Below are 22,479 nucleotides of genomic sequence, written 5' to 3' on the forward strand. Positions count from 1 at the left end.
CAAAAAAATCCAACTCCTCCTTCCTTTCCAACAGATTGCAAGATATCTTTAGTGCCCCTCTGCCCATATTTCCTTTGTCAATAGACCTTATTCTGCATGGATTTCCTTAGCAAATTATAGACAGGTGCCCACCCCCACCCTAAATATATTTAACATATGAGAAAATTATAATAAATGATTTTTCATCATGAGTAGTTATATGTAGAGCGAGGTGACAGTTAAGTGTCTTGCCCTCAGTTAAGAACACAACAACATGTTCAGTAGTTTTTGGCATTTCCCACAGTTACGTTTTTAAAGGCATCTTTTGTGCAGATACATGTACTTACCTGGGTCATTATGTGAGTGAGGTACCACAAATACATTAAGAGGCTCTTTATCAAATTCTTTATCATCATATTGCACATCCCAGCCTTGCTTCCATGCACCACCATCAATGTCATCAAATGGCATTACATCAAACATGTCTAACATCTACAATGAAGACATCAACATTGTCAGCAGGTTTCCCCAGATGGCTTTCTAGGTAACTGTGGATGCCCACATTTTGGAAAACATTTTATTGGAATTTATAACTTGAAAAGTTCCAGACCATAAACAGTAGAATCAAAGGCTCTATGAGCAAAGTCGTGAATGTGGTATATTATAAACTGATAGCCCAGAATTAGCCAAAATAAATTTTAAATGTCTGCTGACAAACGACAATTTTTGTAATTGTCTATGGAATCTGTTAACGTACGTCATAATTGAGTCATGTTTAAAATTCTAGCTGGTAAGTGATAAATAACCCCATATTCTAACTGAAAACTAACCATCCAGTAGTCCATCAAGACCTTCTAGCTAAGCAGCTAAGAAGTGAAGATTATTTCAGAGCTTAAAATAATTAATGTTGAGAGAGACACGTATAGTGGTAACAAGATATGAGGTACCTTAAGATGCTGCGAAGCTGGTAATGGAAAGAAGCTAGGGAATTTTTTTTTCACCAAACTGTTTCACATTTGCTAAAGGGTTCTTTAATTAATAACCAGGTAACTTAGCCATTTTATACAGGACAGTGGTATTATTTGACATACATTTTTCTCTGTTAAAGAATGGCAGACACTGTGACAGAAGGCAAATAATTAAAAGAAACTAACAGATGCCTCATACATGTGACTTCTAAGAATTAAAATTGGCAGGAAACAGTAAAGTCAACATAATTTATTATCAATTTAGAGGCCTGATACATGTAACAAATGAAAACTGCTGCTTATTTCCTTTTCTGGTATCTTTACTTGCAACCAAAAAGTTTACTTTACCCCTTTACATGCCACGAAAATCAGCAATGCATTTTAATCAGCCTTATTAATTCGTTTTTAAATAATCTCTATACATTGCCAGCCATCCCTAATAGATTTGGAACGTAACCTACCATATCAGGCCCCCCATATCAGGCCCCGACCTACAATACCAGGCCCCGACATACAATATCAGGCCCCGACCTAACATATCAGGCCCCTGTCACATGAGGCAAATTGGTGCTTTGTATACTTAAGTATTAAACAGTTTTATGTATTATTTGCTATCTAGTAGTCGGACAAAGGTTTTCTAACACGTCATTCACGTAAAACTTACTCTTGAGTCTATAAATGCCGGCGAATAAGAACTAGCCGAGAGAGTCACGCAACGCGTTCTTTAAGGATCCTGCAGTAGTGTTTACCCGTGGACAACACGGGTTTATTTATATGTTATTTTAATTAGTTTGTGCTGTTAGCAAGCAAGCTAAATATTCGCCTTTAAAATCTAAAAGCTTTTCTCTGTGATATCTTGTTTGGCCTTAGAGTCTAACGAACTGTTCGTCTTAATTTTCGCTCAGGCAAAATGAATAGTAATATTACACCGGAAATATATACGAAAAGTCCACTCTCGCCTTGCGGACACCCCGCTATTACGTACAATCTAGATTCTACGTGAAAGGTTTAGAGCTTTTTAGAGGTTTGACTCAAAGTGACTCCCACTATAACGGAATTACGGACACATTCGAGGTAGTTTTATCACTGTTTAATAAGATGTAGAGGTGATAGATCGGCACGGTTTCCCGTTTGTACATTTTGACACCTCCTGTCTTGGCTCATTCATATTCGCAAGATGTGTTTTAAGCTCTCAAAACAGTCAAAATGTTCGCTCTGGAAGGACACAGGTCTTATTTTCCGTGAATATGTTGAATTTATACTTGCTTTTTATATTTGCAAGGCCGGGCCCGGCTGTTTATGGTGTTGCTTTTTATCACGGATGACAAATTTATTTCTGTCCAGTTAAGCCAGAGACTGCGTAGCTTTACTTCGAGAAAGCTATTGCTTTGTTTTAGAGAGACGTTATGTACAGTCCTTAAGGTTATGTTTCTTGCATCAATTTTAACTAGCGTTTAGTCTTTTGAGCTCGATGTTTTAGGTTTTCACCTCAGTCCCTTGTTCGTTGTGTGACATTCTTGCACCACAAGATAACTGAAATGTCGATTTAACGCATATCTACCACACGCAAGTCGGTTGACTTTTTTGCGAGTTGTGTATGCCACTATATTTCAGGCATATATTTCAGGTGATTCAAGTTTTGCTTAATTACTTGGGACTCAAGTGTTTGATTTAGCCCTGTAAAGATTTAAAGAGGTATCCCATTAAATAAGTTTTTTTTTTTTTTTACTATTTTCGAAAGTTGTTCCAGTTTCATCTTAAGTAAGAAAGAAAAATTATCAACACTCCAACAGCATCAAAAGCCAAAAAAAGTGCAGTTAGTATTACTGACATTGCTATTGTTTGTTAACGTTCGTTGTGTTATTTTATTTGGAATCACTGTTTTTTAATTGATTGCCGCAAGAATACCATGTCATTTCACACTCCAACAGCGTCAAATGCGAAAACAAATTCAGTTAGTATTACTGACATTGTTATTGTTTGTTATGTTACGGGATTTTATAAGTAGTCACTGTTTTTTGATTGTCGCAAGAATACCCATTCTCTGGTGCAAATAAGGCGCTTTTACGCCTTTCTTAAATTGACTTAGGCCAAGTGTAATCGAGTGTAATTGAAGTACAGCGTTTGACCTGGGCCTTAGAGCGACAACAGTAAATATAGAGCATGAGAAGTTGAAAATTGCCGTAATTATTACCTTATGATCGCAAACCAAAGGTCACAGAGAGGCCTGGACTCTTACCATCAAGGGAAAACAGATTTTTCCAGTAGAAGATAGTTTCAAGGCAGTAGCGTTATTGGCCACACTTTAAAAAGTCGATATTTTATTTCCTTTCAACTAAAAAAATAGTTTATATTTACTTACATTCGCTCTTACCGTGTTATAATGAAATAAATCAGTTCAATCTGTTGAGTAAAAACGTTGTACTGTAGTGGTGGATTTTCTGTTTTATGGGTTGATTCCGTTTTTTCGTTTCAAATAACTCAATTAAAAAGAAAGGACAAAAAAAGGTATTCATTTTCGCTTTTGCTAAAGTCCGGGCGGCGGAAAGACATCATAATCCTACAACTTACTGTATCATAATCAAGGACGGGGGTGGAACAGGGGTTTAGAAAATAAAGGGGTCTTAGTTTTCGGGTCTTCGTTTTCGGGTCTTAGTTTTCGGGTCTTCGTTTTCGGGTCTTCGTTTTCGGGTCTTAGTTTTCGGGTCATCGTTTTCGGGTCATCGTTTTCGGGTCACTAGACCTCAATATAACTTAATATAATTTTAATAAGGATGTTATAAGAAACGAGAATCAAACAAAAGTGAACACCGTGCTTAAAGGCACTAACTTTGGGAATATAACCGATCTGTGATCACAAAGATAAACAAAGGGCAAAAATTAATAAAATAAGGGGGTCTTAGTTTTCGGGTCTTAGTTTTCGGGTCTTCGTTTTCGGGTCTTAGTTTTCGGGTCTTAGGTCTTAGGTCTTAGTTTTCGCTACAACCCAATCTTACGGCTCTATTCAATACATCACATCTCCAAACAAAACAATGCCCTCAGAAAGAAGTCAGAAGCAAATTAAATGAGGTCGAAAGACCGAATTTAACATAGAACGGCAAATGTTCAAATGTCACGAACGTAGGAGTCGTGTAGGCCCGTCACCTTTATTTACCATGTTATGTATAGTTTGGGGCCTGATATCGTATGTTGTCGTCGGGACTTAATATCGTATGTTTTCGTTCGGGGCCTGATATCGTATGTTGTCGTTCGGGGCCTGATATCGTATGTTGTCGTTCGGGGCCTGATATCGTATGTTGTCGTTCGGGGCCTGATTTCGTATGTTGTCGTTCGGGGCTTGATATTGTATGTTTCAGTTCGGGGCTTAATATTGTATCTTTCAGTTCGGGGCTTGATATTGTATGTTGTCGTTTGGGCCCGGTGGGGGGGGGGGACTCCTATATATATAGGTCCCCTTGTTTTCTCTTGCAAAAAACTAAGAATAGAATTTATATTTGTATATTTCTTCGTGTGTAACCCTAAACGAGACCATTATGGCTAAAAATATCGACGTTTTGCCCGGAACACCCTAAGCGAGACCACAAATCCGAAATTTACACCCCTAAGCGAGACGACGAGCATCCCCGTCACTTTCATATTCAAGTCCCCCCCCCCCGGGCGTTTGGGGCCTGATATCGTATGTTGTCGTTCGGGGCTTGATATCGTATGTTGTCTCATGTTGTCGTTCGGGGCCTGATATTGTATGTTGTCGTTCGGGGCTTGATATTGTATGTTATATATAGTTTCGGGCCTGATATCGTATGTTGTCGTCGGGACTTGATATCGTATGTTGTCGTTCGGTGCCTGATATCGTATGTTGTCGTCGGGACTTGATATCGTATGTTGTCGTTCGTTGCCTGATATCGTATGTTGTCGTTCGGGGCCTGATATCGTATGTTGTCGTTCGGGGCCTGATATCGTATGTTGTCGTTTGGGGCCTGATATTGTATGTTACTATGTTTCAGTTCGGGGCTTGATATTGTATGTTTCAGTTCGGGGCTTGATATCGTATGTTACTATGTTTCAGTTCGGGGCTTGATACTGTATGTTTCAGTTCGGGGCTTGATATCGAATGTTATGTATAGTTTGGGGCCAGATATCGTATGTTGTCGTCGGGGTTTGATATCGTATGTTGTTGTTGGGAGCCTGATATCGTATGTTGTCGTTCGGGGCTTGATATTGTATGTTTCAGTTCGGGGCTTGATATTGTATGTTACCGTATTTATTCGATTAAGCGCGCAACCTCGAATCAGCGCCCACCTCGAATAAGCGCCCACTCTGTACGTAGGAAAAGTTAATAAGCGCCCAGCCTCCAATAAGCGCCCACCCCCACGCCCCTAGAAAGAGGGCACAAGAGGAGTGTTGACTATTCCAGGTACTGAGATTGAAATTGACTAAGTACTACTTAGAGACTGTCCAGAAGACCGCGTGTTCTTAGTATTTTTACAGAAACTTTCAATGAACAGTTAAAATTCAGCTTTGGTACATCTTCACGTTTTGCTATAATACACTGTGTTCTTGCTAAAAATTACGAAAATTTAATAAGCGCCCAGCTTCGAATAAGCGCCCACCTCGAATAAGCGCCTACTCTCAAGGTCCAAAAATTAAATAAGCGCCCAGGGCGCTTAATCGAATAAATACGGTATGTATAGTTTGGGGCCTGATATCGTATGTTGTCGTTCGGGGCTTGATATCGTATGTTGTCGTTCGGGGCCTGATATCGTATGTTGTCGTTCGGAGCTTGATATTGTATGTTATGTATAGTTTGTGGCCTGATATCGTATGTTGTCGTCGGGACTTGATATCGTATGTTGTCATTCGGGGCCTGATATCGTATGTTGTCGTTCGGGGCTTGATATCGTATGTTGTCGTTCGGGGCCTGATATCGTATGTTGTCGTTCGGGGCTTGATATTGTATGTTTATTATGTTATGTATAGTTTGGGGCCTGATATCGTATGTTGTCGTTGGGACTTGATATCGTATGTTGTCATTCGGGGCCTGATATCGTAGTTTGTTGTCGTTCGGGGCCTGATATCGTATGTTGTCGTTCGGGGCTTGATATCGTATGTTGTCGTTCGGGGCCTGATATAGTATGTTGTCGTTCGGGGCTTGATATCGTGTGTTGTCGTTCGGGGCCTGATATTGTATGTTGTCGTTCGGGGCTTGATATTGTATGTTATGTATAGTTTGGGGCCTGATAGCGTATGTTGTCGTCGGGACTTGATATTGTATGTTGTCATTCGGGGCCTTATATCGTATGTTGTCGTTCGGGGCCTGATATCGTATGTTGTCGTTCGGGGCTTGATATTGTATGTTTCATTTCGGGGCTTGATATTGTATGTTATGTATAGTTTGGGGCCTGATATCGTATGTTGTCGTCGGGACTTGATATCGTATGTTGTCATTCGGGGCCTGATATCGTAGTTTGTTGTCGTTCGGGGCCTGATATCGTATGTTGTCGTTCGGGGCTTGATATTGTATGTTTCATTTCGGGGCTTGATATTGTATGTTATGTATAGTTTGGGGCCTGATATCGTATGTTGTCGTCGGGACTTGATATTGAATGTTGTCGTTCGGGGCCTGATATCGTAGTATGTTGTTGTTCGAGGCTGGATATTGTCATATTGTATGTTATGGGGGCCTGATATGGGGGGCCTGGTATGGGGGGCCTGGTATGGGAAAAACGTTCCAACCCTTGATCAGCCATCCTGCATAGATTTGGTGGCCATGTTGGATTAAAGGATCTGAACCTTAAAGCTTGTTTATCTTTTACTCTTTGTTTTCAGCAGTCAATAACAATAACTTCCAAATATTTTATTTTTCAAGCTGTACAGTCTGCTAAAAGGCAATTTATAGAGAGCAGTATTCACTGTCTGTGAAATGAGAGTAAATTTGAAATAAAATTCTTTTTCTGATCATGTGTTTCATACAAGTTACTGCAGGATGTTCATTCCAGCCCACACCTCTTGACAGCCTAGCCCCATGTAGAGTTCAGTGATGTGCTCTATTGCAGGATATTGTTTTGGTGAATCTGTAAATTAATTCAAAATTCTATGTGCCTTGTTAAAATAAATCTGTAGGACAACACGTACAACAAACCATCTAAGTGTAAAAAATTTGTTTTTTATCAGCATGACATGCAACCAGGTTCCTTTTCGGCTGAGATGACTGCATGCATTTATTTGGGGGGGGGGGGGGGGGCATAGGACATGTACATAAATCGACCTTAAGGTTACTATTGTTATATTAGTGGCTATTACATTTTAGCGATTTTAGTGAGTTGGGCAAAAATCGCTAAATTTAGTACTTGCTAAAATTTGTCGTGGTCAAATTTCAAGTACCTCCCCGGTACCCCCTTCCCACCCTAATGGAACACAAAAATGGATACTGGTAACTTTGTTCTTTTAGGCAATGCAATTTATGTTCATTCAATGTCAAGATACGGTAGTTTTTTTCTTTTACTGAACATTTATTTTCATCTTAGCCATATGTTCATCACCGGCCAGTAAAAGCTGGTTTACACGATATTACTATTTTTTGACGTTTTTGGAAAATCCCTAGATATTAAATAGTCGCTAAATCTTGCTCAGAAAAAATCGCTAAAATTAATAGCTGCTAACAATAGTACTCTCTCAGTACTTCTTTGAATGTCTACCCCATAGCACTCAGTGGATGTTGACAAAGCAAAAAATTACCTGAGTGCAATGATACACCCCTGGAGAACTACAATTACCACAGTTGAACTACTATGTCCCTTTTTTGACAGACCATGTGTATGAAGAAAAAATAATTGTAAGAGACTGATGCATAATACTGTGTTTACAAATGTAGTTTTGCCTTCAAAAGCAGAGCAAATTTATCATTCACATAAGGCTTGCTACCTAATGAGCTACGAATGCCAGAGGAAATTTTGATTTAAGTTTAAGAGATATGAGATAGATGTACTTGGGAACTTCGTTAATGAGAGTGTGACAACGAATATAAAATATTACTAGATACAAAAACTTAACGAACGTGCAAATGAATGATCGACCGAAAGACAAAGCAAGCCAACTATAGATATCTCTAATCGTTTCGAAACGCATCAGTTTAATCTTGCTGAGTGAGACTAATTTGTAGTGAAAAATACAGCCTTATTTAGGGTGATTTATTACTTACCAACTATTTGATTGCATTTCAATGAAAGATAATTTCATATCCGCGGACTTTCAAAATAAGCTATCGATGGGCGTGCAAGTTTCTTGCTTCCTTGGCCATCCTTTCCGTTGCATTGTGTGTAAATGTGGATTCGAGCACTGGCCTCACTAGAAAAATTCCTTCCAGAAAGGAAAAAATATTCGTATTCTCCTGATGTACATCCACAAGTTCGCATTACAACTCGGGAAACCAGCCCTTGTCCACGTTCATCCGCCATTTTGAACTTAATTTAAACTTAATATAAAATTGCCAGGTTACCAAGCGAGTTTTACACCACCCAGCAAACCGCTATAAGTCGTTCATTACATTCACGACTTAAAAACAGCTACCGGTAAATAAAAGCATAACCCAGCGGCTGACTATAATTGGCAAAATGTGCAATCTGATTGGCAACACAGTTGTCGTCTATCGATCAATAGACAGCTTTCGGAGCATGGGCTCAGTTTTGGCAATTCTTACCAATCAAAACCTTCACTAAATCAAATCTTAACTAGCGATATTGTGAGTTTAATAGATCAGCCACTGGGTTATACTAAAACAATTAGACAGCTCCCTCTTGGTTTTTATAGACTTTAATTTGTTGATAGCTGGTCTGGGACTATGCCCCTCGCCAATTATCAGCCAGTAGAAACTTCAAGCTTGCCATCTAATTGTTACGGTTATTTTAAACCTGACCATACTTTACATTACAGATATACATATTAAATTATCACTACTCTTCACCTTCACATTTGCAGATTTTCCTGACACTGTCCCAGAGAACACACAACCATCATCCACGTCGTTAGACTGCACCTCAGGTCTTCTTACTAACGCTGCATCATCTTGATTTTTAACAGCAGGGATTGGTTTATGGCCTTCAAATTTTAATTTCTCAACAGTATTTTGCATACTACTCATGATTTTACCAGATCTTTGTATGTTCCCTTCTAGTTTGTTAATGTCTTTCTCAAGAGCATTCAGAGGATCTTCAATCTTCAGTTTCCTCTAAAAATAGAACAATACAACAAGACATCTTCCATGGCATTCTTTACTGTATTTAATGAAACAATTGATACAAAATTTAGTTTTTTGGTCACTTAGACAAAAAAAATAAAGTAGCATGACTGTAATGCCTGATTCCCTCCATGGCTCACATCTGCAGGGAATCATTGTAGTTGTATTTGTTGTGGTTCAATTTTATATTTGGTTTAAATTTTTTCAAACCAGTTTGATTTTTATTTTTCATTGTCTTATGTTCATTATCATAATCTGAAACAAAGGGAAATAAAAATCAAACTGGTTTAAAAAATTTTAAACCAAAGATAAAATTAAACCACAACATATTCATCAAACCATGTGCGAGACTTAGAAACCCTGCAGGTGCACACCACAGAGGGAATCTGGCATGCAGTACAATTTTTATATTTTCATAGAGTCAAGTTAATCTTAGTTCCCATAACATGAAGCAACTAGGAGTATTTATACTTCCCTTGGATGGGATGCTAGTCCATTGCTGATTTGCAGGGTTACCTACATGTACTAGTATTAAATTTACCAGTTAACCATTTAATATACACCTGGGTGAAGAGAGGTACTATGACAGTAAAGTGTCTAACCTAATAAGTGACCCTGGCCAGGGCTAGAAAGTGGACCCCTTGATCCAGAGTCTAGCACACTAACCATGGGGCCCGTGCACCTTTAATCATTTATATTGTTAGTGATAAAAAATAGTGTTCAATGTACATCAGGTGCTTTATTTGTTTGGATATTTATTAAGACATACAAGTAAATCAATACAGAATAAACCCTACATCTACCAGCCCAATTTAGAAAAATACGTCCGCACTGCGTACATGTGTCTAGTGCTGAGCTTTATTGAGCTTTGTGCATTACTGTATTGCTCGGTCACGGTAGTGCATTTATTAGGTTTTTGTCGGCATAGACTATAGTTGTAGAGGATTCTAGCTTCAACAGTGTAGTGAAGAAATATGGGTAGAAGTTATCAACAAGTGCAAGGTGATGTTGGAAAGACAGCACGCGCGTGTTCATTTTAATTAATTTAAAATGCATCTTCGCCGCAAGCCTGCGCTTGCACTGTCACAAGAAAGCAAAGTCAATGTTCATCCCATTTGAATGCAGGGTCTTGCGCGTGCTGTCTGTTAACGGCAGTTTTAACGTTAATGAAGAGACAAAAGTCTTCAAACGTCTGAGAATTTATTATTTTTAGCGCAATACATTGTGTTGACGTTTGTTGACGTAATTAATGTCTTAATTATCTCAAATTAGACGTGTTCCGTTTGTTCTACGTTTTCATCAGTTGTTCACGAAGGAATAACGAAGGGGTAATGAAGGCAAAACGAGTGATTATCGATTACTATTATGCAGAGAAGCATTTCTGTAAAATACTTTGAGTACGCTGTCACGTATTAGAAATCTCAGTGGAATTTGGTTAGTATGACGTCATAATTTGCCGTATATGAAGTACTTACTGAAAAATTTTAGCGTTATAGCTTAGTGTCTGCGCTTCGCACTAGACACAAAAATTGATAGAAACCATACGCTATACAAGATCAAATCAAAGAGCTTTATGTGCTATGCTCCAATGCATTTTAAACCTGACCTATAAGAAATATTTGCTATAAAAGCAGAAAATATTGTTTTATTTTAATTTTATACCTTTTGTTAGGCAATCATGCACATGAATTCTCTTTCATTTTGACAAGTAGCCAATTATTTTATTTATACAGCTTTACAACAGGTGGAGTTTTGTTAGGTGTGAAACTGAATGCAAATTATAACATGACTGTACAGGGATTAGGCAGACTCTGAAATCACCAGTACACGGCATAACATTAGCATTACTTAGTACATAAGGCAGTAACTACAGTATACTATAACATGGTGTGAAAAGAGATAATTGCTTAGTGTTAATCAGCACACAAGCACCTTAAATAACCATCAGTAAATTACCAAGTGTTCTATAAAAAACACATTTTTGTATTTAGTATAAATCGCATCTTGACCCATCTATACTTCTTTTGCAGTCAGTAAACTTGGTGAAATCAATTATTCTTCCCTAAGCATATTTTTAATTTGGTTGTTGATTTTAGGACCTTGTCAAAGGTCGTTTTATATTTTTACTATTTTCTACTAAGAGGCAGTCTTCTTGTTGTTCTAGGGTTGAATAATCGTATTGTATGCAAACAAAATTCATAGATAAAAATTCATAGAATAATTACAAGTTATACTTAGAAAACCTTATGGTTTATTTATATAATTAAAAGCTTTACGTGGCTAGCATAGAAACCCGGCATAGAAACCCCGGGAAACGATGGATGCAAAATATGACATATGACCCATGCAATCTGCACCATTTAGTAAAGATACAATGTAGTCGCAGAGGAGAAAAAATATTTTACACGTGGCAAAACAGGTCGAAAAGCTACACACATACACAAAGGACATAATTAAGCTTAATAATATGCAAGCTATAAATTAAAACCCGTTAACCTCAGTTCTCTAGCGGACAAAAAGATGAAAATTAAGCTTACGTACAAATTACAACAGAACAAAGATGCGAAGTCACTCGAATGGAAAACTTAATGAAATCGTAAATATAGAGCTTGTTCGAAAGGAGATACAGTAGCCGTAGAGAATGAGATTAAAACTTATAATGTAAAAAGTTTTCCAAGACATGAATGAAAGCCGGAGAAATGCACGCACGACCTGCCTCGAATATCATTCAAGTTTACCTCCACTTTGAAGATTTCTTGAGAGGTTGGCAATCGACCTAACTGATCCACTACCAAGTACATGGAGAAAAATAGGACACAGAACATGGCCCCGCCAAGTAGGACTATCCACTTTTTCATTGTCCTCGAGCGAAAAACACAAAAAGCTCAAACAAAAATAACTACACACTCCAGAACAAATGCTGCTTCTCGAGCGACTCCTGTGGCGGGATAGGAGACTGAACACTAGTGTCAAGACTGTCTCGGCCAAGATTTTGTACCATGTGACGATTGCGATCGAAGTGATTTCGTCCACGAGTGCTTTCGGTTTTGGGAAAACATTTTCTTTTCTGCCATTATGGAGAAAGTCAATGAGTTAAAAAATGTCAAAGAAGAGCTTCAGAGCCTACTTTCAACTGCAAATCGACCTCGCGTTAAGAGACTTCTGCAAAATGAGCTGGCTCTTGTAGAACGGGAGATTGCTTCCGAGGAAAATTTAAACCAATCTGAAGGCGAGCCATGTGCTAAGGTGGAAGAAGAGAAAAAGCCTACAGCGAAGAAACCTCAAGTCTCTTTAACCAAAATTACATCTTACGCTTGGGATCAGTCGCCGAAGTTTGTGAAAATTTACATCACTTTGCCAGAAGTGGAAACTCTACCCGAGGGAAATGTTTCTTCAAAGTTTACCTCCAATTCATTGGAATTGAAGGTGCTTGGATTGAAAGGCAAGAATTACCAATTTCAGATGCTTCATTTGTTACATCCCATTCTCCCCGAATCGAGCTCAGTGAAAGTAAAAACCGGCAGGCTGAGCATCCTTTTGAAGAAAAACAAAGAAGAAGACTGGTCGTGTTTAACAGTGGCTGAGAACTTAAAGAAACAGCAACCAAAATTTGATGATGGTAAAGATCCTGGAGAAGGAATAATGGATTTGATGAGGAAGATGTATGATGACGGTGATGACGAGATGAAGAGAACCATTGCAAAGGCCTGGACTGAGTCAAGAGAGAAACAAAATTCTGTGGATCCTTTGTTGTAAACTTACACGTATAAGGGACCTTCAGATTGGAGTGCGAGTATGAGATAGACAACGAGTACGACTTTTCAAATTTAGTACTTATGTTTTGATTATCACATATTTTCACACCAAACCCGTACCGATATTCTCCTTTTTAACTGGTCAGCAGCAGGGAGGAGTGAGAGCTCTGGGAACATAACTGGATTGAAATTCAAAAGTCATACTCGATCTCGTACTTGTACTCCGATCTGAAGGTCCTTATTATTAAAGTCTGTGAGAACTTCAAGCTAGAGAAAGGCTGTGACTTGACTTACTCATAGGATAATTACTGAGTAGAAGTACGTAAAAAGAAATTGTTTTCTGATCAGTGAAAAACTTGTGAATTCCTACAACGAAAACAGAATGACGTGGACTGAAATAACCATGGAATGGTACTAAATGGACTGAAATGAAGGGCTGTCGAATGGTAAATGGAGATTTGCGAGACGGTGAGACTGATATCTTTTCTGCGAGCCCGAGACCTTTTGAGAGACTCAGAGAAGGCGTCAAAGAAAAATTCAAGATGACGAGACCCTTGAAATTTGGCTAAAATTTTGCGAGACATGTTTTTTGAAGGACCATTCACCACCCCTAAATGACCCATTGCAGCCTATTCTGGCTCATTCCAGTTGTCTTGCTCCATAAACTGACCCATTCTGGTGTTTAATAATGCCCCTGTGACATCCCACTATTGATTAGAATGGTCAGGTTAAGATTTTTGAATTACCCACTGCAGAGCCACTAAATTCCACCTGATTTCAGATTCCCAATGTTAGGTACTGTGTATTTGTGTGATGTATTATTTTAGGGTTTCAGGGAACAACAACAAGGCACTAATTAAGCAGTAAGAAGCATGTGCATTAGTCACAGTGCCACAGCATTGATTTCAGGGTTCCAAGGTTCTCCACTAAAAATAGCTGCCAGTGAGACTAGTTTACTAGATAATGTTTTAACGTTTGTGATGCTTAGGTTTATGTAATACACCAAATTTAGTGAATCATTATAAATTATTTTTGATGAAGAGGAAGAGGTTGAATGGGTAATTTTTCTGAGTAAGAATTTTTTTTTCAACTTCAAGTTGTGCAAGACACTTTTTTTCCGCAGCTTGTTTGGTACATTTTTCATGGCTCCCTTTCTGTGATTTTTTCTACTGTTTTTGTTGCACAGGAATTTTTTATGTTTTTGGCCCAACCTAAGATAGTATTATTATTATGTCTATTAAGTTGGTCATCTGTTGGGCAACTTGTTATCGATTTGTCTCATCGCATTGTTGCAGAAGAGCAGGAAGCAACAAAATAAAAGTGCAAAGCTGCAGTTAATTTTTTATTCTGTTTGTATTCCTCGTCCCCAGAGTCTATGGTCCTTCTGGTCTGCACCAGGGATCGAGACCCCCTGGATTTTTGAGCATGCGCAGAGTACTCCTTCTGTACTGTATTTTCAGCCAATCAGATTTGACAGTGAATCCTTGCGGTCTTGATCCCAGTTGCAAACCAAAAGGATTGCGGACTTGGGGGACAAGACTGGCAATGTGCCTGTTCTCACATAATGATTATTCTAAGCTTTAGATGTGATTTGTGTAATACTTAGTGATGTGATTAATGTAATATTAAGGTTAATAAACCAGGGTAGTGAGTTTTTAAAAAACCTGACTTTTTGAGCATAAGCCCTTAGTTGGCGACTTTACTTTGACAAAGGACTAATGCACAAAATGTCAGTTTTTCTAAATTTGCTACAGCAGTTCTTTCACCTTAACTTCCCTTTGATAATCAATTATTAACTGTCTCACTTGCAGCCAATGAGCACAACAGTTTCTTAAGTAATGACTTTGGTGATTAAATGTAATGTTAAGCCAGCTATGTGTTATTTTAATGTAAAAATTATATCCTGTTGTAATAATGTCAAATGTTATTAAAATGAATTTTGAAAACATTTATTTTGGTTTTTCAATCACTTTGTCCGGCCTCCTAAAAAATTGCAAAATAGTTGTGGAACCAGATATTGGTAAGCCCTGGGCTGGGTAGCCTGCGCCGCCGACGAAACTAAATACTAATTTAATCTGACCGGGGTTAGGTAACCTCTGCGACGCAGGCTATGGGCTGGGTAAGCTAGCATACTATTTTTTGTGACAGCTTGTCCTGAATAGGACAGCAAAGTCAGCAAATGAAAACAAACAGAAAATTAAGAATTAAGCCTTTCATATTTGTTAATAAGTTATTTTGTTTTAACAGCTACGCCACATTTTGAGTTTTTGCTTCACATCAAGACTGGACTCAGGCTCGGGATATTTGACACAGGCGTACACGGAGTACTATTCCAACACCAAACTCAATGCCCAATGGATTGTGGGAAATTGAGTGACCGCCATCTTGAAAGCTCGTGATCGAAGGTGTATTTTGATTCCTTTATTTCATATTTTGAGATGATCAAGGCGATTCTTGTATTCAACAACCATGGAAAGCCACGGATGTCCAAATTCTTTACGCATTATGTGAGTAACATGCCTTCATATGTTTGTTTTATACAGTAACACGAGGAGCAAACCTATAAAGCTATTAAAAGCTTTAAAAAATAAACACGTAGGCTTACATTATATCTGCTTATTTTTTTCCCTTCATTGTCTTCTAACTTTACGCTTTCTACTTTTGAAAAATGTTAGGAGTGTCATATATTTTTGTCAGATAATTTTTAAGGAATAGAAAATGGTACATTTATAGTCATAATTTGCCAGATTCAAAACCAAACTTTCTCAAATGTTTGTACTTGTCAAAAGGCATGTAAACACAAAGTAAATTTACCAAACAGTGAAAACCTACATGTACACACATTTAGCGATCTTTTTCCATAGATGCCAACCTATAAAATTCCAAACCTGGGATACTGTACCTTGTGTCAACTCCAAAAATGGCAGACCAAAAACAAGCTCTGGCAATATACATGTAATCATCCATAAAAAGACCCTTCAAGTTATTATCTAAAACACCCCAGCATCAGCTAAAATAGGCTGGGAGACCAGGAGATGCAGTCTGTTCAGTGACAATCCATAATCTGGGAGAGTTGTCATAGATGTCAGGCTGCATTCTTTGTAAAATGTTGGTTACACCAAAGATTTTCGGCGTGGATTTCAAAATTGCACGTCATACTCGCGTACAATTGTAGTTGGCACCTTTTAACTGGCCTACAGATGATTTATTTTAAGTACCAATAATAAAGAACCTTGGCATAGAGCTATAAAAGAACTTTGCGTATCTTCGACGTGGCATGTACATGGAATGCACCCTGGCATAGATGTTGCTCCCACAGACCTTTCAAGTCTTACGTTTTTGCCGTGAGACTCACTATTTTAAGTTCAATCTCACAGGTCACAAACTGTAAGGATACAATTTTCTTGTGTAATGTCATTTTTGGCTTACTAAGGCGATTTTCTTTAGCCAATTCTGTGTGGATCAGTAGTCAGTAAAGGTTGTATTTCATTAGTTTGTTCGCTAGACACACAATCAATGACCATGAAAATAATGTTAATTTTTTGTGTTGCCAAAATCACATCACTTTCTTTTGATTAGCACCTGGTTTTAGTTATTTTTGTCCGTCAGTTGATCAATCTTCCGGTTTTTACTGAAATCTCCCGATTTTTCGACCTTGATCTCCAGATTTCTGGTTCTTTGAGGTTGAGAGGTCTGCTCCCAAGGTGAAAAAAACATACTTTGGAAGACTTTGATTGCACAGTATCGTCTCTCAGGAGAGAAATTTACAAAAAAAAATATTCTGGAATGTTTCTTGAGAAGTTATAATACTGATAAGAAGGGAGTGAGAACTGGAAAATTATAAATATTTTGTTCAATATTTACTGTAGTAGGTTTTTTCTGGATTTTAATTGATATGCTTTTTCTTTTAAATTTCAGTCTGAAGACATGCAGCATCAGATTATAAGAGAGACATTTCACATAGTCTCTAGGAGGGATGACAATGTTTGTAATTTCTTAGAAGGGGGAACGTAAGTTCTTTTCATAATTTTGCTGAACACTCTATTGTAGTATAAGTTTATCTTATAGGTGGTTGTTGTTATTAATCTAGATAGCTCTTCCAAAATATTTAATGTACTGTACATAATTTTTGTAATAACTGTCTTATCACAAATTTTTATTTTAGGTTGATTGGCGGTTCCGACTTCAAGATCATCTACCGACATTATGCCACTCTTTACTTTGTTTTCTGTGTGGACTCTTCAGAAAGTGAGTTAGGAATTCTTGATCTTATACAGGTGAGTTGGAGGAAAAATCTTGAAATTATTTATTTTGGTTGTTTAATGTTGAGGTTCTGTAACCAAGGAGACAAGTCCAAGGACAAGATGCTATTTTGTTTTCCAATATTTGTGTAACTATTTCTGATCAGTCAAAAAATCTTGTTACAGTCATCAAATCATTTTCTTGGTCACACTACTTTTCTTCTTAAAGTGGTTTTACTTAACCTGTGAAATGGATAGCAGCAGATAGATAGATAGTGGGATAGTACACGCTACTACTTCGTATTACATGCCCAGGGGGGGGGGGGGGGATCCCGGCTTGTAAATGACGGGGATGATCGAATGGAGGCAAAACTCAGGACCCAAAAAAATCCCTAATTCTTCTGACATTACCCAAAAAAATCCCTGGACCAAAAATAACCCCCCCAAAAATTCCCTTGTCAAATTACCCCTAAATTATCGGGAGGGGCAATAATATAACACAAAGAAAACCATAAAAAATTGAACGCTCATGTTTGTTTAATCATCATACCATAAATACGCCAAGGCACTTTAGTTTGTTTTTAATACCCCAAAAAATCCCCTATTTAAATCAAGTCACCCCAAAAAATACTTGCCAAATTTTCCAACCCAAAAAAATCCCGGAATTGAAAATTTCAAACCCAAAAAAATCGTTCGATCATTCCCGTCATTTACAAGTCGGAGTACCCCCCCCCCTGGGATTACATGTAGTTCTTATTATTCTGCTATAATTAGTCATTCTTTTGTTTTTTACTCTGTCTTCTGTGTACATGTACCATGCACTTATACTAATTACAGTAGTAAGTACTATCACACACTAACTAACACTTTTTGTTTATCGGTTAAAAAACCACTAACACAGAGAGTTAAAAATTTTCAGAATTTTACAATTTACTGGGGCACTGGGAAACTTGTTCAAAACTAGGAAAGTTTGATAACTTTAAATAATAACTGTTATAAAATGTGTTTTTTTACATAATTATTCCCTGTGTACATTTTACATCTAGGTATTTGTGGAAACTTTAGACAAGTGTTTTGAGAATGTTTGCGAGCTGGATCTCATATTTCATATGGACAAGGTGGGCAAAAAAGAGAACTTTGTTCTGATTAATGTGCTACTGTGTATCTTGTGTACTGCTGAGTGTGAGTATTTTTATTACAGTCTTGTTTACTATAATAATTAGTATGTTTCATAAAGGGGGGAGGAGAACAGTTTCTTTATTACATGCAGACTCCTGTTACACAACAATTATTTGTAACAAAATGAGTTCTTTTCTTACCCACACTGTAGTACATTGCTGAGTGAGGCTATATTTATGACTTTATTAGACACAACACTCACGGAACTTCATAAGATCAAATGCTCCGACTGCCAGGCCTCCTACATCGGAGAGACCGGTAGAAACTTGACCACGAGACTGACTGAACACAAACGAGCGACGAGAAATGGTGATGTCAACGATCACATTTCTGAACACCACCGACTTACTAAACACAAAATCGACTGGGACTCTGCTGAATGCTTAACCTACGTTCTAACTATTTTCAACAACTGACTCTGGAAAGCTGGTACACAAACTTAGAACAGACGCCTATCAACAGATGTCAACAACTACCGGCACCTTACAAACGACTTATTCACGACGTAAACAGAAGCGACAAACGAACCGCCAACAGAACGACTTAATTTGACTAACAATAGACGGAACAGAACGACTTAATTAGACTAACAATAGACGGATCGAAACTGACCAACAACTGATGACAAACTTTACACGAGTCTTACAGCCAATAACATCACGGCTTTACTGACCAATCAGCTTCAACGGACCAGACTTATAACATCATCGACTGACAAATACTTTTTACTTGACTCTGAAGATGACTTCCGCTCAGGTTGTCGAAACGTCAGTCACCAACAACAGTTCTTCTCAGAACTACTCTCACCCGGACGATCACACTATACGAACTATTTAAGTTATTGTTATTAATAAAAATTAAATGCTCCTTCAAGTGCTGTAAGCCTCATTGTATTGTAATTTTTTTCCTTTCTGTATGTTGTACAGGTTCACTTTATTTTACAAGAGATAGTGATGGGAGGCATGGTGTTAGAAACCAACATGTCAGAGATTTTAACCCACATTGAAGCACAGAGTAAACTAGAAAAATCAGAGGTGAGTGCTCATTGTAGTCTGAATTTTACTAAGGGCTGGTTTAGACAGTGCATCTTAATCACATGTGATTTTTGTTAACTGACACCCATTTTATGAGGTCCAAATAGGCAAAGAGGTGGGAGGCGCGGTGGCCTAATAGTTAGCGCGCTCGACTCCGAGTCGAACGACCCGGGTTCAAGGCCTGGCCGGGGCGCTGCGTTGTGTTCTTGGGCAAGACACTTTACTCTCACACTGCCTCTCTCCACCCAGGTGTATAAATGGGTACCGGCGAATTTACTGCCGGGGGGTAACCCTGCGATGGACTAGCATCCCATCCAGGGGGAGTAGCAATACTCCTAGTCGCTTAATGCTACGGAAACCGGGATAAGCTCCGGCTGTATGAGCCTCATGGCTCGGACACAGACTTCGTAGAGCTGTACGCTTCCACTTGTGCCATTCCTAAACCATAAGTGTGTAGCTCTTGAAAATTATGCATCCACCATAGATTAGTATGGCTTACATAATTCCTGACTCAGTAATTAACTATACTGAAAGTTGCACATGCTCTTGATAGGGGCTAAAGTTTTATCTAATCAGAATGAAGAAACTGTTTCCAGATACAAGGGCTGTGTTCTAGCAGGGCTCGGGTGCCTTAGGCGACTTACTTTTGTCTTTGGGTGACCTGTAATAAATAACTTCTCTATTATGAAAGCTTTTAAGAGCCAGGCACCCAAGATTTCTTGCAGAAGAACCTTTGGGCACCCTGCAATTATTCTGAGAGCACAGCTTTGGATACTGTTTTACCTTTTGCTAAGGGTGGTGGCACTTTGAAATGGGTTTTTTTTTCCGCGCATTAAAACCTAGTTACCTGTAACGTAAGTACAGTATATGGCCCAGCTAGCGTCCACAAGTTTCCTGCACAGTGTTGCTCAGTGGTAGACCATCCGACTGGTGTGTGTGTACCAGGTAATATACAGTTTTATACAGTCATGTAGGTTTGAGTCCTGTTGAAAGAACTCATTGCATAATTTTTTAAGGAGCTAAACCTGTTTTCTCTTTTTTTTTTCCTAGGCTGGAATCAGTGCTGCACCACAGAGGGCCATGTCTGCTGTCAGAAATATGAGCCCTAACTTGCATAATCTTCCAAAACCAAATATAAATTTACCTTCCATGCCATCTCTGCCACACATTAACTTACCATCCTTTAAGTAGAGTTAGAGTTGTTCTATTTTTATAGTCAAATATTGTCAATATTATTAAATAATAATGAAGGGGTTTTTCCCACCAAAATAATTTTATTGGTAATGTACAGGTTATTCTAAATTCATCAATTTTGTTGTTAGGACTCAAGTTTAAAAGAGCATAGGTAATTTAATTTTCAGCATACATAATTATACATGTACATGTAGTCTACTTGTAGTAGCACTGTCAAAGTAAAATGAATGGAAAAGAACCCTGGTAAAATGAACATGTTTTTCCATTTCCTTCATCGCACACTTTGTTATATGGGGCTTCCGCTGTATTTAAGGTGTGCAGTTCAAAACTAAAAATCAAAATCCCATGAAAAACAAACAACACTGTAGGAAAATACTGATCAGTGTCCAGATTTCAGATGGGTAGTCACACTAGAGCATACTGATTAAATTTTGAGAATTGACTGTGAGAAGGGCTTTGGCAGATTCAATGACTTTTTAAGACAACAACCAAAATTCAAGGCTTTCAAGGACTGTACAGACCATGTTGCATTGTGACACTGGAACATGTAGGTACATACGAGGTACTACAAATTTACTGGTTTTCTTCTGGTGTAGTATAAGCATTTTAATAGTACAGCAGGGAATCTTGCATGGAAATAAAAAAAAGTTTCTTTTCAGAAAAATTTTGATTGGTGCAATTAACTTAGGATACAAAATGTTCATAGTCTACAGTAGTTAAACCATATTTGAAAGGTGAAAGTGATAAGAAACAGTCACATTCACACCTCGTAAACAGCTCCTGGGGGACTCCCATATTAAAGCCGGGACGGGGATGCTTGTCGGAAATTTTGAAAAGAACCCCTAAAAGAGACCAATCTGGGCGTGGCTCAAGCTATTTTAGACCCCTAAAAATCTAAAAAAAGATTTATATTTGTATATTTCTTCGTGTGTACCCTAAACGAGACCATTATGGCTAAAAATATTGGCGTTTTGCCTGGAACACCCAAAGCCAGACCAAAAATCCAAAATTTACACCCCTAAGCGAGACGATGAGCATCCCTGTCACTTTCAAAAGCGAGTCCCCCCCCCCCTGGGAAACAGACACTCCAGAGACCAAAATAAGTGTCTCAAATTAGAAGCTAGGCCACCCGTGTTCTTCTCAACAGTAAAACTGTGGTCCTTGATCTGTGCAAATGAAGAGAGGTAGTTTATGACTGTCACAATGTATTTTGTTCCAGTTACTTGACAAAATAGTGTTTACTTGATTTTTCAGTGTATAGCTGTCACTTTTTCATTTCTTGTTCGCAGAGGCCACAGATTCTTTTGGACAATGCAAGAATCAACACCTCTAGCAGAGCCAAATTATTGAGCATGTGTAAATGACTTATTTTGTTATTGAGCCAAACAGATGTGTGTGCAAGCCCCTTAATCATGAACTTTGAAATCAAAATCAGAACGTGCCAGAGGTCATAATTCTTGTGCTGACATAAAGGATCACAGCCTCTTGGGATGAGAATGTCACTTTACGTTAAGAATTTTGAAAGTTGAAAATAAAGCAAGCTTGTAAGGGACTATGCACTCTTTCATTGTCTTCTAAAGTAATGGTGACTGGGATCTTTGCCAGGAATTGTAAAAGAAATATTTTCTGGCTGTCATATCAGTGCTGTCTGTACATGTACTGTATTTACTCGAATAAGTGCCGCGGCGCTTATTGAATTTTTGGGCATCAAGTGCGGCGCTTATGTAAAAATTGGACGCCACAAACAATCTAATATAGACAAAACTTCTACAGTAACAAAAAGAAGGGACTTTTGATTGACTTTTGATTGTCAGTATTCGTCTCTTACGGAACTGAGTTTTTGCACTTGCTGTCTCAAAAAAGTTCACGGCCTTCACAACGTTAACAGAACTATGT

General features: G+C 38.2%; 3 protein-coding genes across 3 annotated transcripts in view; 2 read left to right on the forward strand and 1 right to left on the reverse strand.

Moving 5' to 3' along the window:
• Positions 1–12,107, reverse strand: part of LOC144641055 (alpha-mannosidase 2-like) — a 45,865-nt gene extending 33,758 nt beyond the window's left edge. The window contains exons 1-3 of the mRNA XM_078500114.1: positions 11,919–12,107; positions 8,908–9,171; positions 327–471 (exon numbers count right to left, since the gene is read on the reverse strand). Of these exons, the coding sequence (XP_078356240.1) occupies positions 327–471; positions 8,908–9,171; positions 11,919–12,038 (529 nt within the window). The 5' untranslated portion in view covers positions 12,039–12,107. The remainder of the gene's footprint in view (positions 1–326; positions 472–8,907; positions 9,172–11,918) is intronic.
• Positions 12,108–12,195: 88 nt separating this feature from the next.
• Positions 12,196–14,268, forward strand: LOC144641586 (calcyclin-binding protein-like). Its single transcript, XM_078500625.1, has one exon. The coding sequence runs from the start codon at positions 12,256–12,258 to the stop codon at positions 12,934–12,936; it is 681 nt and encodes a 226-aa protein (XP_078356751.1). The 5' UTR covers positions 12,196–12,255; the 3' UTR covers positions 12,937–14,268.
• A 1,033-nt stretch (positions 14,269–15,301) lies between these two features.
• Positions 15,302–22,135, forward strand: LOC144641598 (AP-3 complex subunit sigma-1-like). Its single transcript, XM_078500644.1, has 6 exons — positions 15,302–15,442; positions 16,854–16,945; positions 17,101–17,212; positions 18,223–18,294; positions 19,282–19,389; positions 20,440–22,135. Exons 1-6 carry the CDS (start codon positions 15,374–15,376, stop codon positions 20,578–20,580), a joined length of 594 nt encoding a protein of 197 aa, XP_078356770.1. The 5' UTR covers positions 15,302–15,373; the 3' UTR covers positions 20,581–22,135.
• Positions 22,136–22,479: the final 344 nt, after the last annotated feature.

This window comes from Oculina patagonica, chromosome 2, assembly GCF_052425735.1.
Source record: "Oculina patagonica isolate OP01 chromosome 2, crgOcupat, whole genome shotgun sequence".
Taxonomy (NCBI): Eukaryota; Metazoa; Cnidaria; class Anthozoa; order Scleractinia; family Oculinidae; genus Oculina; species Oculina patagonica.